At 39.1% G+C, this 22,048-nt stretch overlaps 1 protein-coding gene across 2 annotated transcripts in view; it reads left to right on the forward strand.

Moving 5' to 3' along the window:
* LOC123809365 (protoheme IX farnesyltransferase, mitochondrial) overlaps positions 1-22,048 on the forward strand; it is a 153,714-nt gene that overhangs the window by 68,261 nt on the left and 63,405 nt on the right. For both annotated transcript variants that reach the window (XM_045824501.1, XM_045824500.1), the window contains exon 5: positions 16,041-16,111. In XM_045824501.1, the coding sequence (XP_045680457.1) occupies positions 16,041-16,111 (71 nt within the window). The remainder of the gene's footprint in view (positions 1-16,040; positions 16,112-22,048) is intronic.

A 22,048-nucleotide genomic window follows, 5' to 3' on the forward strand; every position in this document is an offset into this window, starting at 1 on the left:
TGTGGGACACAGATGTTTTCACCTCCAAAAAGGGATAGCAAGCACATAAAAAGAATATTAAACCTGCTCCCCCAAAATGTGTGTGGTGTAGTACACTATTGGATAGAATTTTGAAATAAAGTAATAAGATCAACAAACAAAAAAACAAAAAACCAGCAATACCCTTTAACTTCACTGGCAGACAGTGTGCCTCCAAAGCAGTAGTTCCTTTACTGGACATGGTCAATTAAATGTTCTTGGTGGGTTTTTTTTAGTTAAACTCTGTATTTCAAGATCATCACAGGTTCACCTGCAGTTCTGAGAAAAAATATAGAGAGTTCCCTTTTCCTAGTTTCTTGTACAATTTTAGTATATTATCCCAGCCAGGACACTGACTCTCCTTCATTTAAAAATGTTTTTGTAGTCTTTCCACATGGCCAAAGCATAGGACTGTTTTTTCTTTTATTATTAATAAAAGAGAACAGTGTATAAGTATACATTATCTTTAAAATTAACTTTGGAAATATATACTGAGATTCCCTCTTACTCATTGGGCACAAAGATTCATACTATAAAGATGCTCATTTTTGAGTAGTTGTATCTTACATATGTTATGTGGACTGCTCTTTGTTTTTTCTATGCAGTTTAATTTATTGGTTCCATTGACAGATTTAATTTTGATTTTTTTAAAATCAGAGTACATAGTATACATATTATATTAAGTGTAAATCTTCAAATAATCTTGGTAATCAGAATGATAAGATTTCTTTGGAGCTACTACAGCTATTTTGGTGGGACAGAAATGTGTTAGTGTGTAGCAAACACATCTCTGATTTTATTAGATACCGAGGCTATCTAGCATTATATTGTAGAAGCAATAGAATGTTTACAGTTTTCTCTAAATGTGTATAAAGAACATCATTTTTATTTTCCAGATTTTTGTTTAAATATGGAATTACTATTTTTTATAGTCCTATTACTTAACCTATAGAATTTTTAGATTCAGATTGCAGCTCAGTAATGCCTCTGTCCTCCAATTAAAACATTTTCCATAAGGAGGGGCAGGAATTCAGGAGAAGCAAAGGCATTGTCACAGTAAAGAGCTGGGAACAGAGATTGGGAGCCACCCTAAAAGTTCTGCCTGCCTTAATCAATAGGTTGTTTGGGTTTTATTTTGCCATCAAGCCTTTTTAAGTAATGACAGAAAAAAAGTTAAAAGTAAAAAGTTAAGGGATAAAAGAGGAAGGTAGGAAGAAAATAAAAAGGTGGTTTACTTTAGAAAGCTTAGGAGATGGAGGGATCTAATAATGTGAAGGCAGGCATTCCCAGCCCAGTCACTGAAAACAGTGGAGTGATGCTCAGTTAGTTGTGCACATTGAGAAAGAGGAGAAATTTTGGGGACATTTTCATTAAAACTGATGTGAATTTTGTAAATACAGCTTTTTAAAGTGGAAAATAACTTCATTAATCTAGAAAATGTATGTATATGCTGCTTTTCATTTCTCAGAGATGACAGAAAAATAAAACAAGCCTTATTCACTTGATTTTTAAATACTAGGCATTTCTAAGGAAAAGCTGGGTAATTATATATACTTTTTAAAAGATTTTATCTATTAACAAAGAAGTCTAGATTTGTTTTTGCTTATTTCCAGTTTGCTTAACCTTTTACATTTGATTTGGCTGTGATGTGGCTGATGTTTCAGGAAATTTCTCACTGTCAAGTATAGTTGAAACACTGGCTACTTGGATACTCCACTTATTTATTTTCTTGATATGCACGTGTCAGAACTTTACTGTGAATCTCCTCAAAGTACATTTTTCTGCAAGGGTGTTTCTTTTTAAATCATCTTTATGAGGTTAGCAAAACAAGAACTCCAGCTTGACTCAGCATTAGGAATTCACAGCAAAAGAAGACAGAAGAAGACAGGAATGACTGTACTTGGCTCATACGTGCTGATTGCTTCATTTTAAAAATCACCTTATTCCCCTAAAGACTTTTTATAAAGTTGTAGGGTTTAGTCTATACCCTATGTTAAAATCATTTTGCATGATTATTGATGTTTTTTATTTCAAATTGTTTAAACTTCTAGTTTACCTCAATTGTCCCAAGAATTTTGTTTTCTGGGTTTTTTGTTTGTTTTTAAATCAGTGAGAAGGCCAAATGAAGCTGTGTGAGGTGATGACCAATTACATGGGTAAAGGTGTTTTTTGGTTCTTTATTTTTTTAAGTTGGTTGACCTGGAGTTAGTGAGGATGCTGGAAGGCAGGCCTTCTCACCGGTTGCTGGGACTGTACCCTGGGACAGTACTTTCTGGAGGGACACTTGGAAGTGTAGTTTCAAATTCCTAAAAATGTATGTGCCCTTCATTCCTAGACATGTTTTTCTAAATAAATTATGAAATTATATGCAAATATTTTATATATTATAAATAGGTATAATTTCAACTTACAAAAGCTAAGTTAAAGAAAATTGTTTTAGCCATATAATGGAATACTATACAATATCATAAAATCACATTTCCAAATAATAATGACATGGATGTTTGTGAGTGTTAAATGAAAATATATCAAATCATAAGTGTATGTAATATGTATATGTCTAAATCATAGATCTAAAAATACTTAATGCCTTTTAAACAAGTAATTCTTCTTTTGCAAATTAATGTATCCAAAGTAAAAGTCAATAAATATGTATACCTTTTTTAAAAACTCTAAACAGAGGTGAAAGTAAAACTAATTCTCCCTGTATTATTATATATTTTAATGTTTTAATACTAAAAATTTTAACAATAGAGTTAAAAGTATGTGGTTGAGATTCCAAGGCATGCTTATCTTATGGACTGTAAGAACTTGCTGGAACAAATCACTTTAAAATAACAAATGAATGAGCGGAGGAAAAATAAATAGCACTAACAGTAGATGAGAGAGGCCACCATATTGGGTGTCAAAAGGATGGAAGGATCTGAGTGCTGACATTTTGGGGGTGAAAATCACTTCAGTACTGGAAAATCATTGCCATTTTCAGTTGTCAAGTGCAATTTGAAGTCTAGATTAATCTGCATGTCCTTGAACAAATTGCCTATATTCCCTTTTTTTCCCCTATGTGGATTCAGGTCAGTATTCAGGTACAGTTTTATGATTATATTAGACCTCTTTAATTCCAAAATGTTTTTGTATGGCCGGGGGGCAGTTCAATATATTTCCTTAGCATTTCTACAACCTAGCAATTCACTACATTATTCTTTCTGATTCTTTCTTTCTGATTCTTTCTTTCTTTCTTCTGATTCTGATTCTTTCAAATATTTCATAAAGTGATCATCATCAAAGGGGCACAAGTGAATAAAACTTCCTTACAGAAGGAGTAGCTCTTATCCAGTCCTCTGCAATAAACACACTCAAATAAACATCATTCTGTATGTCATGTATTATAATCTGACTTTTTTCTCTTAATACCAAATCATGAACTTCCTAGGTTACTATATATTGTTGGCTTTTTAAAGAGCTTTTAAAATTTTGTATTGATATATTTTGTCATTAACTAGGCCCATATTGTTGGATATTGGAATTATGTCTAATAATTTATGTGATTCTACTACAAACACCATACCAGTGATTCTTTTTGAAAATAATTTCCATATTATCCTCCTAATGATAACTGCGTTATTGGTGGCAAAACTGTTTTTTTAAGTTCACATTTCTTGTGAAGGATTCACCCCACCAGTTCTTGAGTCCTAGCTACATAAGCAAAAGCAAACTTTTGCTAAAAGTTCTCAAGTGTCATGTACCCAAGGCCTGGTAGGCCAAATTTTGGGCATATCAGTATTGAGGATCATAGTTCGTCCTTTCTCTGAACTTATTATTGGCAGTTATTGTCAGAATTTCTGTGAATCTTATCATATTGCCTCTTACTACTTTAACTTCTTTGTAAGTACCTTGTCTCCTGAGCCACAGTCCTCCTCTCATACTGCCTCACTGCCCGCCCCGCCCACACAGCCTTGCCATCTCCTGTTCGTGAGCTGTGTGGTATACAGCGTAGGGCTCGGGCGCAGGGACTCTGAAATCAGACTGCCTGGGTTTAAGCCCAGAATCTTGTAACCTTGGCTAATTACTGTACTTTTCCAGGCCTGTTTCCTCATCTTTCAAGTGAAGATAATGGTGATATCTACCTAGTGGAGCTGTGGTGAGGAGTACTCAATGAAATAATGCTTAATGCACAAGACACTTAGCATAGGCTTGGTAATAGTAAACCTTCAGTATCTAGTAGCAGTGCACTGTTCCTGATTTTAAAAAAATAAACCAGTGCAAAAGGCACTGTCCCATTGGTGTTCTGTATTTTGCTTGTCTATTATATTTATTCAGCTACTAAACTATAGATTTTCAACTGCTTTGATAAAGTTGTGAATGGTTATCAAAAGCATTCATTAAAATATGAATCCTCACAGTGCTAGCCAGGATCTGTCAATCATTTATCATAATGAATTTGGCTGGTCACCTCATAAGAAATACACTTCCTTAATTTCTAAATCCATAGCTAAGAATATGCACTGTTTTTCGAGTAGAAAGCTGATCAAAATAAAAGGTTTTGTAATTTTATCACTGAACTTTTTGTAAGAGAATTTCAAATGAAATAGCCTAGCTACAAGACGTTTTGTTGTTGTTGCCAAGATAAGTCAATGGACTTTCTTGGCAGTAAAATAAAATTGCATGCTAACTTCAGACTTCAGATATTTCGTTCATGGGCATTGTAGCTCAAGGTGGAAGACTCCAGATGGGCACATTTAAATCTTTATACTTAGGAAGATTCCTCTGTTGTCTCCAAAACTTCGTATTAAAAATGGTTTCAGCGCATAGTATTTATTGGTTTACCACCTAGCCTGCTGGAGTAAATGCCTGTGAGTGCTTGAGCAAATTAGAGTGCACTGTGATAATAAAATAAGACAAAAATTCTGAGACACCTCAGAATTTAGTGGGCTTAGTGAGTTGCAGTTATGCATAAACAAACAAAGCTATGGAAAATATCATTTTGAAAAGAGTTCTTAAAAGTGAAGAAATCTTTTCTAAAAGGAGCTTCTTGTAAGTCTGTTTTACCTGCCATCTTTATGAGGATTTTCCTCCTCAAAACTAACCTTCAAAAGCACGTGATGAAAAATTTATACTTCAGTGTGTTTTAGAAAACCTAAAAGATTTAGTGTGGTTTGGAAAATGTAATGTAACATTTAATTCTTTTAAATATCTTCAAAATATATGTAAATCTTTTATAAAGTATGTAGTCATATCTGTCTGTGTAATTTACACATTGTGTTTTTCTTATTATAATAAAAGAAAATTCTGACAAGAACAATAAAAGCATAGATTCACTGTTATGAAAGAAACTATAAATTACAACATTAATGTTTGAAGTACTTTTTCTATTATGAGAGTGTTCTCAATCATGATTTTAATGACTGCCTGACTCCCACTGGATTGTCGCACCATTTCACCCTTTTCAACCCTTCCTCTCGCCATGCGGCCACTTCTTCTCTCTTCAGAAGCAGCGCAGCAGCAGATGCCTCTTTTATTTTTAGCATGCAGTTTTCTCCTCTGCTTATGTATTACTTTCTTAATAATGTAGCCTCAGAAGTGGAGTTTATTAGAAATACATTTAGAGTTCTTTATTGTTCTTCGTAAGAACATTTTCTCTTTATTTGTAAATGATATTGAAGTTACCTGTTATTTTCATATTCTTCTTTATGTTTTTGTGTTTGATTTTAAGCATTTGGCATTTTTAATAGCCATCTTACTGACTTGTTATGAGGCAATGAAAAATTTAGATTATTAAATATCATGTAATATATGTGATCAATAAGCTTCAGTGAGCCTGTTCTTCATCAATCACAATGTTACATCTGATTTCTTGGTTGCATAGCTTTCAAAATCTTGACTAGTGGTGGTAATTTTTTAAAAAAATACTTTTAATCAAATTAATTTTTAAATTATTGCATTATGATAAATGAAGGAAATGGTGCCTCAAATATACTTAATTATTAGAGCTATCATTTTGAAAAATTGTATTGATATAAACTAGATGCTACTTTAGTGCTGTTCCTCATGTAGTCTTTCAAAAATTTAGTCATGGGTATTGTCTAAGATTTCTAAGGCTAATTATAAATTAGAGTGCTAATTTATCTATCTGTTAAACATCATTTGACAAAATCCCAGTTCCTGTCCCCAGTGTGACTTGTCTTATTAATTTGTATGGTACCTATAAAGACTGCCTTTCAAAAGAATGGGGAATATTTTAGACTATTCCCATTATGGAATAAAAGTCACTGTCAAGTGGATAGACTAAAACAAATGTAGTAATGGTTAGATAATTCAGCACTGCAAACTATTTTCTTGTAAAGACATTTATTTATTATCTCACATTTATATCATTACAGATTTAATTATAAAGGGTCTATTTACTATCCCATTTGTGATAAATTTGTGGGGGTAGGAATGGTTCTTATTACTTCATGCTTTATGCTGGTACATTTAATTTAGAATCTCTCCTTCACATAAGAGAAGCAGTATCTGATCTGAAAGATTTTTTAAATAGATACTTAGGTTAAATTGAGAATTGTGATCCATTTGACATTTCTAAAGTAAGCTATCTAACAATACACTCAAATAAGTTTTTAAATGGTTTGTATGAAAAACCTGACTTATTGTTTGGATTTTAATTTGGCACTAGCTTTTTATTATTCATTATTTTACCATACCCATTGCCACTGTCAACCCGAGTATTCTGGTATTCTATGCTTTAACTGTTTCCCATACCAAAAGAAAGAAAGGGAGTAAGGGCATCCCTTAGAAAATTGCTGCCCCTGGGTTCCCCACCCCTATGCCCAGCCTGAAATGTATTTAAAAAGAAATTTAGTCATTAAAATTACTTTTCTATCTGGAAGTATTTCATTAAAACATTAACACTCTTTTAACTCATATCTATCGGAAAATTAGATTGCCACTTTACATGGATAGCATGTGCAAACATAGAAAATCATAAATATTCTCTACAGTCTCAAAGTTGCCTCTGAGACAGAAAAGTGAAATGCAGATGGGAAAAATGTAGACATGCAATTTGTTGTACTCTTTAAATATTGGGGTGTGATGGCCAAAGGACATTTATCTCAGCTTCATAATTGTGACAGTAATTGTAAATGCATAGTCATACATGCATTACTGTACTACATTGTCATCTGTAATGTTCACACCTGCTTCATGTGGTTAAATTGATGTTTGGCAGGAAAGGGTAAAAATATTTAAATTCTTTTTGTGCCATTTTTAATTAAAACAAGTTTTCAATGCCACCGTTGAAAAACTCAAACTGGACCTCTGAACCCTATTGTATCTTCTTTTCTAGAAACTCTTAGTAGTTAAGATTTTTTATCCACATACCTTACAAAAGGGAACATTTCTTTCCAGTTTGCTCTCAGCAAGCCTGTAAAGAGTTTGTGTATGGGCTGACTACTTTGTTTTTTCGGATGGTTCTGTAAGGCCGGCAAGTGCACATGCCGCACTCTGCCCACACAGGGACTCTCCTTGTAACATGTTACAGGGTTTTCTTTGGCTTCTCAGGAAAAAAGGTGTGCACGTAAACTTTTGAGGTTTCTGGGAAATTACCCAATATCCTATCCATTGCACACGACAAATGTCTTGCCCGACTAAAAGAATTTTCAGCTGTTTCTTGTCTTTCAGCAAAGGAACTGTAGGCGCTCCTCTGTCATGCTCGGTCCAGCTCTCTGCTTAGATATACAAGTATATTTAAGGCATTTCCAGTAAGTGAGGCGAGAGGGAAACAGTGGGAATATAGGAACAGAAACAACTGTAAAAAGCTGTTAGAAGTATTTCAGTTCATGTACAGTAGTGTACAGAATCTGTGTTTCCTTAAGACCTCTTTAAAAATGTTCTAATATGTTTTGTGTGCTATTTTTATCTTATGTAAGATTATTCTTTCTATTACTATTTATTATTCCATGTAATAGTCATTTTTTAAAATTTTTTTAATTTTAATTGTTCCAGTACTGTTTTCTTTTACTCCCATCCCAGCCAACCCCTTCAGTCCTCCCCACCTCCCTCCCATTTCCACCCACCCCTAGTTTTTGTCCATGTGTCCTTTATACTTGTTCCTGTAAACCCTTCCCCTTTTCCCCTGAAATTCCCTCTCCTCTCCCCTCTTGTCACTAATAGTCATTGTTTTTATTTACCATTCATTTTTTCCACTTAAATTCAGAAAGCTACATTTTGTAATATACTGTCCTTGCTTTAAACATGGGGATTTTCATAAAGTTATTTTAAAATAATGGTAGAGAATCAAGGAGAGAATGTGTTAGGGTTGTGGGGAAAACAGGCAGCAGCGAAACGTCCCTTGGGGCTGAAGCACACTGTAATTGTCCACTGCCCCACCCCCATCACCGAAGCCCTGGTGGCTGCAAATCACTTTGTTAAGATAATATAGTAGAAAGTTGGTGTCTATTAATAAAACTTAATCACTTTCCTTTCCAGTTGTATGGTGTCTGAGGTTCAAAAATAAACTGTAATCTTAGAAAAAATGTGTTAATCTTTTAACATTGAAAGTTTACAGAAAGCATATGTAACTGTTTTTAAAGGTGTGTATACTCTGATAGGCGAAATGAATGAGACCTATTTTCTCTCCAGTTCCTTCCGGCCGCCTCCTCTTTGCTCCCCCCTCTGTCTCTCTCTGTCGTGTAGAAAACTGCGTTGATTAAACCAACAGGTGCCAGGAGCGCTGGCGCGAGCTGGCTGCATGCCCACCGGCGTTGGTGCAGATACTGTGTCAGCCCAGGTTCTGGGCTGCGCTGTGTCGGTAGGAGCGGAGCGACAGCCCAGCTGAAACACATACTGCAACTCCTGCGGGATTAAGTGCGCTTCCTCTGCTTTATAGTGCAGAGTTTTACAGTTTCTTTGTTTGGGAGTTCTCAGATTGCTTAATGATTTCTCTGGCCCCCACCCCCAACCGCCTCGTGGCCAGATGTATGTAACAGCAGCATTTGAACCTCTGTCGATTTGCCAGTTTTATTGCTCAACATATGGTATAACCTTTTCTTTCCGAGTATTGTGTCATTATTTTGCCATGGAGTCCCAGATAAGGGGGATTTTACTTATTTCTTGCCTTTTACAAATGCCCGTGTTCTACTTTTTTAAAAAAATATTAGCTTTTGAACTCTGTAGTATTTTAGGGAACTCTTTCAGAGGTCAGGATGTTGTGGCTGTTTGTAGTGTTGTAAATATTGTCAGTAAGCAAGCCTGTTTTGTTTCATAGTTGTGGGGCAATCCACGAGAATTTATTAGTATGGTAGTCTTGTGTCCATATTGGATTATAATGAGGTAGCACTAGTTGAGGAAAGATTTTTTAGTTTATTAAACCCTAGTTTTAAAAGATCCTTTCTTTCTGCAGTCTAAATAATCTGTTCACATGAGTACCCTTTAATGGGCTTTAATGCATTTATTTGTTCTTTAAAACTGACCTTCAGAATTAACTTTTTAAAATAGTTTTTGTAAATATTGAATTCTAGTTCTTGGCAGCTGTTAGAGTGGAAATTCCCTTGAGCTTATTTGGAGATTTTTAGAAGGTTCTTAACTTCACCCTCACACCCTGTTTTCCTAATCTTGCTGGCCAGAATGTGGGCAACAAATCTCTTGTACATTAGGAGAAGAGACTGTTGTCTCTCTTTTGCTCAAATCAGATAAGGGCATTGGGACATATGTGTGGTTTGGGAGAGGAGTTGGGATGGGGAAAAAATAAAGCATGCTTAGGTATAGATGGGAATAATCCAGTGGAAAGACACAGGCTGAATATGCTTCAGAGAAAGGGATAATAGATGGAACAGGAGGTGGGAGGGAACAGGATCGCCAGTGCAGGGGAAGGGGCTGAGCAGTCCTAGGTCGGAGAGGAGAGAAGGTTGCATCTGTCAGTAGGGGTGATGGTAGGAAAACCAGAGTGTTTTCTTAGAAGACTTTGGTGTTTAATAAAGTCAAAGGCCCTGTCCTGTATTGAAGGGAGGGTGTGGAAACAGAGGAGACATCAGATGCTTGAGAGTGGGCCAGACTTGAAATCCTTGTGGAGAGAAGATCAAGTAGACTTAAGAGGTCTAATAAGGTTGCCAGGGAGTGGAAAGAGCCCATTTACAGCTGGTGATTATGAATGTGCCATGAGTCCTCTTGCCCTGTAGCGTTGCTTTTTTGAGCATAGCTGCGCTACTGAGGCACACACAGAAAAGCAGAATGTGGTCCTAAGATAGTTACAGGTATGGTCTACAAGTACGGTGATGGATCTGCACAGGCAGCGGGCAGAGTATGTGAAGAGCTGACAGCATGTTCTCAAAGAGCTGAAAGGCAGTTGAGAATGCATAGTGTGGAGCACGTACAAGAGGTGAGAAGGGGCCAGAGTTTTCATGAAAAGTGTTACAGCCCACAGGAGAGCATGGACTTCACTCCCCGGGCAGTGGGCAGCCTAGGGAGAGTCTGATTCTGGAAACTGATGTGATCAGGTTTGCATCTGAAAAGATCACTCTGAGGATTGCATGAAAATTGGTGGGGGCAGGCCAATGCTGGAGGCAGGAGGTGGTTAGGAGGCTGTTTTAATCTAAGCAAAATAAAATTGCAGCCTGGATCATGGACGTGGCACTGAGGATGGGAAAGTGGATGCATCTGAGGAATACTTAGAATCAACATTTTGTCTTTTCTATGACTTGTCCTGGGGAGGAAGGGCTTTAATGGGCTGTGCCTATATTATATTTATGTTGGCTTTATACTAGATCAATTTAGTAATTTCTCACTAGTTAACCTAAAAAGGTTGTCCAGATGTTGTGTTTGTATCATTTAGGTAGAATTTACCTAAGGGCAAAATACATCAGCTTTATAGACAATTGAAAAATACAGCAGGTAAGGAATAATAAATCATCCCCACAAGTCTCTACCCAGAGACAACTATTATACATATTTTAATGTGTTTTACTTTTGTCTTTTTTCGCAAAGCAGTGTTACAATTTGAGCTCTTTCCAGCAGAAGGGTGACCCATAATGCCCTTTCTGCAGCTGCTCAAAACCAATGTGACCTTCTGGGTTTTTTTACTTACAGGATGTGGTACTTTAGGCCTCTGATAAGTGTTGGGTGACCTTTTATACATTTTTATTATTTTTCTTTAAGGGTGAAGCTTTTAAATACAGCCTAATGAGAAAGGAGAATATGCCCCAGTCACCACATGAGGTGAAAAGCCACTTCTGAGGAATGCCAGGCACACATGTGCTCTTATTTCAAACGCTCCTGGGGAAACGTCGACAGGGAACACTGAGTCTTCCTTAATCTGTTTACTCTAGGTGTGGCAATGAAACACAGGTCACAATGAAAGAGCAATGGCTGAATAGGTGTTTTAACTGATTGGGAAGCTGAAAGTAATGATATGTAGAATCCTGCTGGAAAAGGTGCTCCTCTGGACTTTACTTATTTATTTTGTTTAACATCCCTTTAAGTTGGTCTGAGACTGATTGAGATGCTATCTTGGATTTTGGAAACTGTTAGCCGTATTAGAATGACAAACACTTGATGGATGGAAAAACAAACTCTGATGGAGTTTGAATGTTTGGTTTCTACTGAGTATTTAGAAGGAATGTTGCTCTCATTATTTGGCATAGAGAAAGAAAGAGTTGCACCTCATTATCACATCCATTATTTTCTGAGCCTGACAAACATCCCTAGAATCCATCTACTTTTTCCTAGGGCATAATTAATCAAAGTAGGGACAAAAACTTGGTCACTTGGACCAAGTTATATTTCTCTCCACTTTGGGTATCTGCATTTTAGCTTATAAAATTCGATAATATCCTAAGTGTATAGTGTCTTTTAGAAGGATTTCTGTTCATATGCTATATCTGAGCATCATTTCTTTGCAGTAATAATCTACTAATACAAAAACGTAATAGGAAAACAAACAGGTTATAATAGGCATTCAGTAAATATTTATCCATTGGTATAATAGTGCCCTGTATCTTAATCATGTGACTGTGAGGGGGAAAATGATCCATTTACTACTCTATTAAGTACAATTATTAAACCAATTATGAAACAGAGGTTAATATAAATTTATTATGTTTTATTGATTATTAACTTTCAGATACTTAAACTAGGAGTACTCTTTCTATGATAGGCAAGTTATTTTATATGTGTGACATGTGATATGAAATGATTTGGGGTTGTCAGCTCTATAGTAAGTTATAAATAATTTCACTACATCTGTCTGCCTGACTCCTCCCACTTTGGTCTGGTAATAGAATTTTTCTCTCCTATAGAAAAAATAATGCTTGTAGTTTGAGAGGGGTACTATGTCATTGTATCTATCTCCACCAACACACTTCCCAGACTCACAAGACAGTCACCTTGAGCCATGGCCATGATGATGTATGGAGCCACCAGGAGCTCACTCTTTGCCAGGCTTGCTGGGAGGATGAGAGTCTGGGACTGTCTGACGGTTTGCCTGCTTCATGGCGAGAGCCTGCACGCAGGAATACGCCATGCAGATTCAAAAGATGGAACAAGCTAGAGTCCTGATAGCACACTTGATACTGAATCCAGTAGTATCTAAAAGCTGATGTAGCCCTGCCCTGGCTCATGTGGCTCAGTTGGTTGGAGCATCATCCTGTAACCAAAAAGGTGGTGGGTTCGATTTCTGGTCAGGGCACAGGCCTGGGTGGCAGGTTTGATCCCCCAGCCCAGTCTGGATCTGGGCACTAGCATCCCCAGTTCAGATGCATAGGGGAGGCAACCAATCGATGCTTCTCTCTCACATCGATGTTTCTGTCTCTCCCTTCCTCTATCTCTGTAAAAGCAATGGGGAAAAAATGTCCTTGAGTGATGATAAGAAAAAAAAAAGTAAAAGTAGGTCCAACCCTGTTGTAAGAGATAAAGCCCCATTTTAATTTGAGCTACTTTAAGTTTTTGGTTTTTGTTTTTATTATTTGCAACCCCAAGAGCCTGAGTGATATAACAGATCATCAGATTGCTGGAGGGCAAGAAATGGGGAGGATTATCTGACTGACTGGAAGGAAGATGGTGAGATTATGAACTTGAATAAAAAAGGAAATTTTTTTGAATGAATATAATCCCAAAAGATTGATGGATTTTTATGAAGACTAGAAAAACTTCTTTTGAAAATGTAACATAGACAAAAAAATAAGTTGTGTTCTGAAGGAAAAATCATGGCATTTACTTCTCTACCATACGTAGCTCAGATGTTTAAAATGTTTAGTCTTCATGTATTAGGACATTGGGTGCAAGAGGTATAGACTCACACAAGGTTAACTTAAAGTGGAAAGAGCAGAGCTGGAGCCATGGACATGACTTGTCCCAAGGAGTCAAGGTTGGGTCTCTCCTCCACTCCCCTTATGTCACGTTTTGTGGGCACAGGCAACCTAAGAGGAGGGAGGGCATGTTTTCCAGGGCTTTAGTTGTAAATTCCCGGAAGAACTTCCATTAGCCCAGTTTGAATCGGATACCCACTTGGTAAACCAATCACTGCCGGGGGCAGAGAGGGAGGGAGAGAACGTATCTGGACACATGTCCCTTTGGGACCCAGAGAACAGAGCCTCCTGAAAGAAGGCAGGGTGAGCCCGGGCTGGCCGGCCCCGAAGCAGTGCGGTCTGGGCCGCTGTCCGGGTTGTGCTCACCGCAGCACATCGCTTCTGATGGTATTGGGAGTAGTGAGGAAGTGTTAAAAAGGGACAGAACAGGACATTTGTATTCTAAGGGTTGGTAATACTGTACTTGCATTCCATTTTCAATGCCTAGAAGAGGAGTTTTACCTCACTTCTTCAGAAGTAGTTGGATCCAGCTGAAATGGTAATATTTTAAAAATTGACGAAGCATAGGAAAAATTGTGAATAGACTAAAGCAAACTATAGGTTCTAGAGTGTTTAAATTTCTCATCTAAATGTACTATGCTTATGTTTTGAAACTGTGGTTTAAATATTTAAACCAAAGCAGTAAACCTGACTAAAAGGCACTATGGAAAATACATGAAAAACTGAATGAAGTAGCATGATGAGCTCCTGTCCCTCTGTGCTGGAAGAACTGCCGAGCCCTCACTCATGTGAATCCTGAGTCTCGGTCAACACTGTTCTCCTCCCCAGACGTTGCTTGTCCTGAAGAATTGAAGCACTCACAGGAGTCGGGAGCTGCTGCCCAGTCACAGCGCCCTGGGATTCAATGGACACATGCTACACCTCAGCTCTCACCTTCAGGTGGCTGATTCACCAGAAATATAGAAAAAAGTGATATATGTTTTCATTCGGATAAAATAATTCACTAGAATTCCTGAAGCAGGAATTTGCTTGTGCACCCACACTTACTTACACACAGACTTGAGAACTGCCAAGATAGTGACTTATCCACGAGTTTCTGACCTTGCCAGCATCTCAATAATGTCATCTGTAATTGGAATCCTCATTAGTCCTGTGAAATTAAGTTAATAGTCAGGAAGGAAAGATTATTTCAAATACCTATGCAACTTGTTTGAGTTTGGGGGCATGGAGAGAGGGAGTAAACAGACAAAACATTTAATTGCATGTAACTTGAACTATTCAATAAAGATTATAGATTCTTAGAGGCAAAGAATTTTTAACACTTAAATTTATGTATTATTTTAAAATGATACGTGTTTTTTGCACTGATGGTTTATTTAAAAAATTACGTACTGAGTGCCTATTTGCATAGCTCTCTTTAACATTAAGAATGTAAATTCAAGCCCTGGCTGGCGTAGCTCAGTGGATTGAGCTCGAGCTTGTGAACCAAAGTGTTGCAGGTTCAATTCCCAGCCAGGGTACATTCCTGGGTTGCAGGCCATAACCCCCAGCAACCGCACATTGATGTTTCTCTCTCTCTCTCTGTCTCCCTCCCTTCCCTCTCCAAAAATTAATAAATAAAATCTTAAAAAAAAAAGAATGTAAATTCAGGTATGTCAGGAAGCCTGCCATTTAGATCATAAGATAAGATGAACGTATTGAAAAGTTAAATGCTTTTAAATAGTGGCACTATTGAAAGTAATAGAGAAGAAGCTGGTATTAGTCAGGGTTTGGTCAGAAGGTCAGAATCACTGTGAGTGGGTATGTGGAATGAGGTATAGGGTAGGCCTGGTGTGACCCCAGGGGTTAAGCGGTCTTGGTAATATCGGCAAACCTGTACCTGGTGCTGGTCTGACATAAGCAAAGCCATCAATCAGGAAAGTAGCAGAAAGTGAGAGCAGCCTGGCACCTGCAAGGTTGAGCTGAATCTCATAAGAACAGATTGGAACTGTGTCTCACTTCCTAGCCTACAACTTGGATGATGCAGGTGACCTGCAGAAAAGCTAGGGCCCTTCCTCAGGGAACAGCATGTAGGCTTGGCCCAGGACTATGAGAAGCAGACAGAAGCTATAGCTGCTCCAAGCCAATAAGGCAAACCAACAGATCTACAGTTGTGTGAGCTGCACTAGTGCCTGACCTTACACCAACTTTCCACGTGTAAGCCTGGCTGCTGCTGTATTTCCACCTTTCAGATCTCATGCAGGTGCCACTTGTGGCTCTCCCTAACCTACAGCAGCTGTACAGCAAGGGGAATTCCAGGCAGCCTAGTTCCAGGCTCGCTGAACTGACACATCACAGCTGTCAGGGCTCACCTAGTAGGCTTGGCACTCAGTTACAGCTTCCAGACATTTAACTTCAGATAAAGCAAAAGCAAAACCAGTGTATGTCAAACAGGATGAAAATGTCCCTCTTACAGCCTGAAACAGTGGCTTTGAAGAATGCAGCTGTACATTTAACAAGTGGTTTTCAAAGCAGATAAAGGAGGAACTGTATGTATTCCTGACAATGCGTCTACTTTTTAAAATGCATCTGCCCCAGGAAACTTTTCCTCCAAAGAGGACCAAGAGTGTTAATTTGTACAATCAAAATTAAAATCAAATTTACTGTGGAAAAATTTGTAGAACTAAAGCAGAAGACTTGTGTCACTTTATATTTAATGTTTTCTATCTTTTTTCAACTTCTTTGCAGTTTTTTGAGGTGCCATTTGATTCAAACATGAATAGGACAAAGAACAGACCTCTGGTTCGTGGACAAATCAGGTAAAATTATAAATATAAGTTTCACTTGACAGAAACTAATATAAGTGAATGCACTTGCTTGTTCATCCTGAATCATTTCCCAGTCTTTTACCTTAAGTTGTGAACTGAAAATAACACACCCCTAAAGGGACACATTGGTGTGCAAACACAGTGCTTTTCCACTCTGACCAGAATGCACTGCAGAGCACTAAAAATGGCTAAGATTTGCAGCTTTGTTGTGGGAGTAACCCAGACAATAGATCTCTTACTTAGTCAGTTTTGAGACTCGGACTGGTTTCACTTGTGGTGGTAAATTCCTTCCATTCACACAAATGATTTCTGACAAATCCATAGCGGGTCACAGAAGAAAGCTGTCTCTGAAGCCTTGTGTTTTCAGAGGCACCAGTACTGCTGCTGTCTGCGAGTGCCTGGTAAACTGCCGCCTCCGTTCCTCTCCGTGCCACCAAAGTCAGTTACGTAGAACTGAAGGGCATATAAATATTTTAATACCACTAATGGTTAATAATTAAAAAGTTTACTTCCTGGAGGCCTTGGAACTGGCATTTAAAATATTTTTAACCCAGTAGATTATCATAAGCCAAGAAGAACAAAAAGAGCCAAATGGTTTTTTCAAATCAGCGAAGCCTCTCTTCATATTTCCCGGAAATGTCCCCCTGGAGCCTTAGGTTTAGTGGGGTAACACTTGTGGATGAAATAATCACACACTTTAATAAAACAATAAAGAAAACAAATGCAGGTGTAATCAGTAAGTCTATGTAAAAGTGATTTTTAATATTAGCTGTTTTTACCATTCAATTCTTAAATGACGTTAAAATACCATTTTATCGAAAAGAGCAATAAAGCCAGATGAAAGTGTATAAGAACAGAAATCTCACCTCCTTATATTTTATTTCCTTTTTTGAAATATAAATAACACTATCTGCTATATTTATATTTAGAAAATGTCAGAGTACTTTTGAGACAAGTTGTTTTAGGGGAGACTGCTAACTCTGTAACCCATGTCAAAAGCTAAAAGTGTCTCTCGCCACTGGCTAAGTCATGGGTAGGTTTGTGACTTATTTGAAAACTCTGTTCAGTTGTTTTTCCTCAGTCAAATTGTACTCTTCTTTAGATATAGGGGATATAGACCTAGCAAGTAGTCATTAGGCTACTCACAGTAGTCACATCAGATAAAAACCAGTCATTCTACTAGGAGTACATCTGCCTTTGCCCAGGACGGTCACTTCCTGCACTCAGGACAGCAAAATCTGTCAGCACTTCCTGGACAGAGCCCTGGTGGGTGGGGTCCACGGTGCAGTTTTTTCAAATAGAGAGTCCACGGCACAGATATTAATGAGGCTTTAACTTCATCTTCTGTTTGCAAGATGACCCAGGCAGAATCTCCCTTGTGATAACCTTAATTTCTATTTTAGAGAGGAAACTATAGGCCTGAAAAACAGATTCAAACTTATTTTTATATCTAGGATCTATTTTACTAAGTAGGTACAAGAGATGTTAAGAGTCTAGGGCAGGAATCTTGCATTGAGAAGTATAATTTTAAAACTGAAGACTTTGTATCCTGTCAGTGTTTACTACAATGCACTAAACTGTTATCTGCTACGCAAACATTTTATGAGTGGGTATCTGTGGGGGTGTAGTAGAAAGTCTTGTGTCTATTAACATTTCTCTCTCACCTTTGGTGGTTCTCTCGTTTAAATGGCTATTGGGCATATATGTACAAAGTACAGCCAGTTTATTTTGAAATGCTCTTTTGGGTATTTAGTGCCCCATTTGATTTGGGCTGATAGGCCTTGTTGAGCCTGTATAACTGCATGGATTCTGTTAACCATTGAGCGCGTAAGGGGTGAGTCCCTGGCACTGTCGATGAGCAGTAGTAGGAGGAGAACAGGTCTGGGAAAGAAAGCCTTGGAAGTCTTGCCTTTGACAGCTCTTTCAGCCTGTGTCCGTAGCTTGGTTTCTATCCATTATAAAGACATTCTATAAATTTTATGGAGAAAACATATTTCATTGACTTGTTAAAGTGATTGCAAGTTTACTTTGAAATGTGTGATTTAAGAAACATGTGCCTGCACTAGTTGTTCTGAGATTTTTTGAGGACCTGGAGAAATGATCTAAAGGAGCCCTTTGTTCATGTGCACCTGTCGGGGCCCAGCCGTTCTGTGTTCGCAGTCCTGTCTTCCAGAAAAATGTGGCCAGTGCGTGCACACTTGAACACCTTACAGAGCAAAGACAGAAGATAGTGTTTTCTGTCTGCCCATTCAATTTATTCATTATTCCAGAAAGGATTAGCCATATCTTAACACTGTCATAGTAAAATAGAGAAATAGGTGATGAAAGGCAGGGTTACAAAAAATAGAATCTGGGACAAATGACTGATAAGATCACAAGACAAGCCTATCAAATTCAGGTAGTGAGATTGCACTGTGAATTTCAGCCCACTTTAACTGCTGGCAGCACAGTTACATACATCATAATAGTAAACTCGAGACAAACAATGTTCAATTTCTCTCAGTGTTCTGGTGAGAAAGCGGTGGACCCAAGTGTTAGGAATATTTTTGCTGGCAGAGCAAAAAATTGGCCTAGGCCATGTGACCCCACACCCTGAGTTCCAAATAATGACATGTAATTGTCTCTACAACTGTCTTGGCCGTGAGAAGAAAACACCACTCAAGGGAGACCAAACTTCTGCCTCTTCTTAAGTGAGAATGGACACAAGGGATACATGGTGATGATATTAGAAGAATGTCCTACTGACTTCTGTAGAGGAGAGAAATGGAGTTCTAAAGCATTGTAGTGTAAGCCAGAAACAAAATATCAAAGAGCAACCAGCTCCCAGTGAGAACCATTTGGACCCTATGGCCTTGAAGCAGCTGGATAACAGGAAGCTCTTGGCCAAAGAGAACAGCCCAAGGATGCATCTCTTCCAGCTCAGCTTGTTCTGAGGGTCAGACCCAGGCAGTGAAGGAAAGAGGGGAGAAGGTGCCTGTGTTACGTGCATATCGGGTGGTGGCTAGAATCAAAGAGGTGATGTAGGAAAGTACCCTGCCATGTGGTCTGACTGCTAAGGGCGCTCAAGGTCAAGTCGTTGTTGATGTGCATTTGCCCAGGACAGTCCTGCTGTACACCTGTCGTGTCACAGCAGAATCACTGATAGTGTTCCCTCTCACTTTCAGCAATGTCCAGTTTGGGTGATAGTGATATGCCATCTGATGGTGAGGATTATGATCACAGATTTTCCTTATTAGAAGGCCATTGTGTACAAATTCCAGCTGCTTATTTTGTGCAAAGGAGGAAGAAACATGTAAATGGAAAGTATGATGTATCTAAATCAGGTAGACACTAATGCAGACCTCCTTAAATTGCTTTTTAAAAGTGACACTCAGGATCTTCATGTTTTCTTATAAACTGGAAAAGATGAATAAGGTCAACTGACTTGTTTGGATATTTCTGGCAAAAACACCCTGGCTCTGAATGATCATTTTGAGGAAAGTTGGGCTTAGCGCCCCTTTTATTCTCTGGCAAAGAACACACCTTAGAATTCATGTGTCCCACCCCAGGAACTCACATTGAGGTGAGTAAACCCACTTAAGTCAAATTCCTGTGATGCAATGAAGGTGAATATCAGAGAAGATCACCTTCTTATCAGACAGTCAGATTTGGTGTAATCCAATTTTAACTCAGTGAGTGGATCGAGCTAATTAGCCATTTTTAAAAATATGTATAATAGAAAACATGTTGGTCTCAGATATTCTTCATATGGTAATGAAAAATGCTATCTGACTATGCACAGGTGTCATTGAATGAATGTTTCCACACCACAACCTTCTCACCTCTAAGGGGGTCGCCATTCCAGCCATGCTCACTGCATACGGAATGTTGTGCGGATTGCAGTAAGATCAAGAAAATCATGTACAGAAAACCTCATGGTTGGGGAATGGGTTTAAAACTCTAGAGAAATTTAAAGTTGTTTGCAGAGCTTTTATCTGTTTTCAAAGTTTGCTTTAAAATCAATATTTCAGTGTTTATCAGGCAATTCAGAATAGTTTCAAGGAAGAAGGGGAAGAGGAAAGCAAAACACTTGGCAAATAAGGAAAACTCAGAAAGTAAAAGTTACATGTTTCCATTTTCATGCTTAAGTTGGCACAAGCACTCAGTGGAAGAAAGTGGGCAGTTACCGAATCCTTCACCCACAGTGTCATCACCAGGACACACCCGTGGAGGACTCTGTCCCCGCAGAGCAGTGTGCTCATTGCCAGGCTCACAAAGAGGGAAGAAACGTGGTCTCCGTCCTCTTAGAGCCTCATGGAGAAGGTGGCCACACACATGCATGAGGAGACTCTGGAGCAGAGGCACAGGTCACCCAATACATGTGTTTTTTAAACACGCCTGCCAGCCAGGCCCTGTGCAGGTACCAGAGGGGCAGTGATGAGCACTAAAATGGGTGTGCATGAGTCACAGGGGTCCACAGAGGAGAATGTCACCCAACCTGAGGGGGTCAGGGGTGACTTAGAAGGATTGAAGTCTTGATGCTACGAACCAGCGAGTAAAGACTGAGCCTCCCTAGCTGTCCCTTGCTGGACTTTTCTTTCTGCTCCTCCTCTTCTGGCTCCTTTGTTGGTCTTGGTCAGCAGCCTCCTCCTCCCGCCCTCCCCCGCAGATGCCCATTCCACACTGTCTGTGGCCGCAGCCCGAGCTGCTCTCCTGAGCCTGGCCCTTTGAACACTGCTTTGGGGGTGCCCCTGCAGGTGACTCAGATTCCTAACATCTATCCCAATTCATCACTTTCTCCCCCTAACTGTTCTTTTCATTATATACTTGTTGATTTACATTCTAAAGTCAGCACCTGCAAGTCACTCTGGACTTTCTCTTTCTCTTATTCCCCTCACTGACTCCCCAGCAGGTTGGGTCTTTTCAGCCTCCTAACCCCGGCAGTGCCTGCCCTGTCCCCTCTGCTCTAGTGTCAGACTACCACCACTGATGTCCCACTGGTCCCTCTGCCTTCTCTTGAACCCTTTCCACTGCTCTTCCACTCAGCTGCCGGTGGGTTTTCCTTAAATGATCACATTGATTTCTGATTTAAAACTTTCGGGATTTTCTAAATATAGTTAGGAAAAATACTTGTTTTCAGTTCTTCACTGTCTCATATAAGGCCTTTCCAGATCTGATCCTCCCCATTTCTTCTTGCCTCGTGCCCACTGCACTCCCCCGTGCTGTTATACCATGACTAACTGGAACAGCTGATTTTTTTACTGAGGTGACATGCTTTCCCTCGTCCCTGCCAGGGGCTCTCACCTTGCCCTTTCACGGCCTGGGTAGGTGTTGTACCAAGTGTGCCTTCCTCTGGGAGGGACAGCTGTTTCCGTGCTCCAGTGAGGTGGCAGTGGTGTTCTCTCTTTGTGCTCTGTGTGCACACCTCTGTCCTAGCTCCACAAAGAGCCCTCTCTGCTGTCTATGTGCTGCACATCTTCATCACCATCCTCCAGAAGTCTCTCCAAGATGAAGACTGAGGTTCCTCAGAGCAGACTGCAGGCCTACGACAGTGAGCAGAGACACCTGTTGCAGGTCCAGGGCATGGGGGGAGCTGGTGAGAGCATGGACTGGGGTGGTCACGGTGAAGGTGAGCATGAGTCTGCCCACTATGGCCCGCATGTTCAGGTAAATTGTGCCTGTTCCCCATCTTCCTGTGGATCACTGGTCTCCCACAGAAGGACTTTGCCCATCCCTGCCTCTCTGCCTTTGCTCTTCCTGTCCATCTCTACCTACCATCTCCCTTCTTTTTTCTTCTGCAACTTTTGTCCATTAAAGAGTATCTCTGTACTGTCTATGTGAGTGTCCACCTTTCTTAAATTCTGCAGTGCTTTGCATAGGTACTGCATAACTCAGTATAAGGTAGAACAGCAAAGGAGACACGAGAGCCTAATTCCAGCAAAGCAGCAG

Source organism: Phyllostomus hastatus, unplaced genomic scaffold, assembly GCF_019186645.2.
Source record: "Phyllostomus hastatus isolate PE091 unplaced genomic scaffold, TTU_PhHast_1.1 phas_scaffold_55, whole genome shotgun sequence".
Classification (NCBI taxonomy): Eukaryota; Metazoa; Chordata; class Mammalia; order Chiroptera; family Phyllostomidae; genus Phyllostomus; species Phyllostomus hastatus.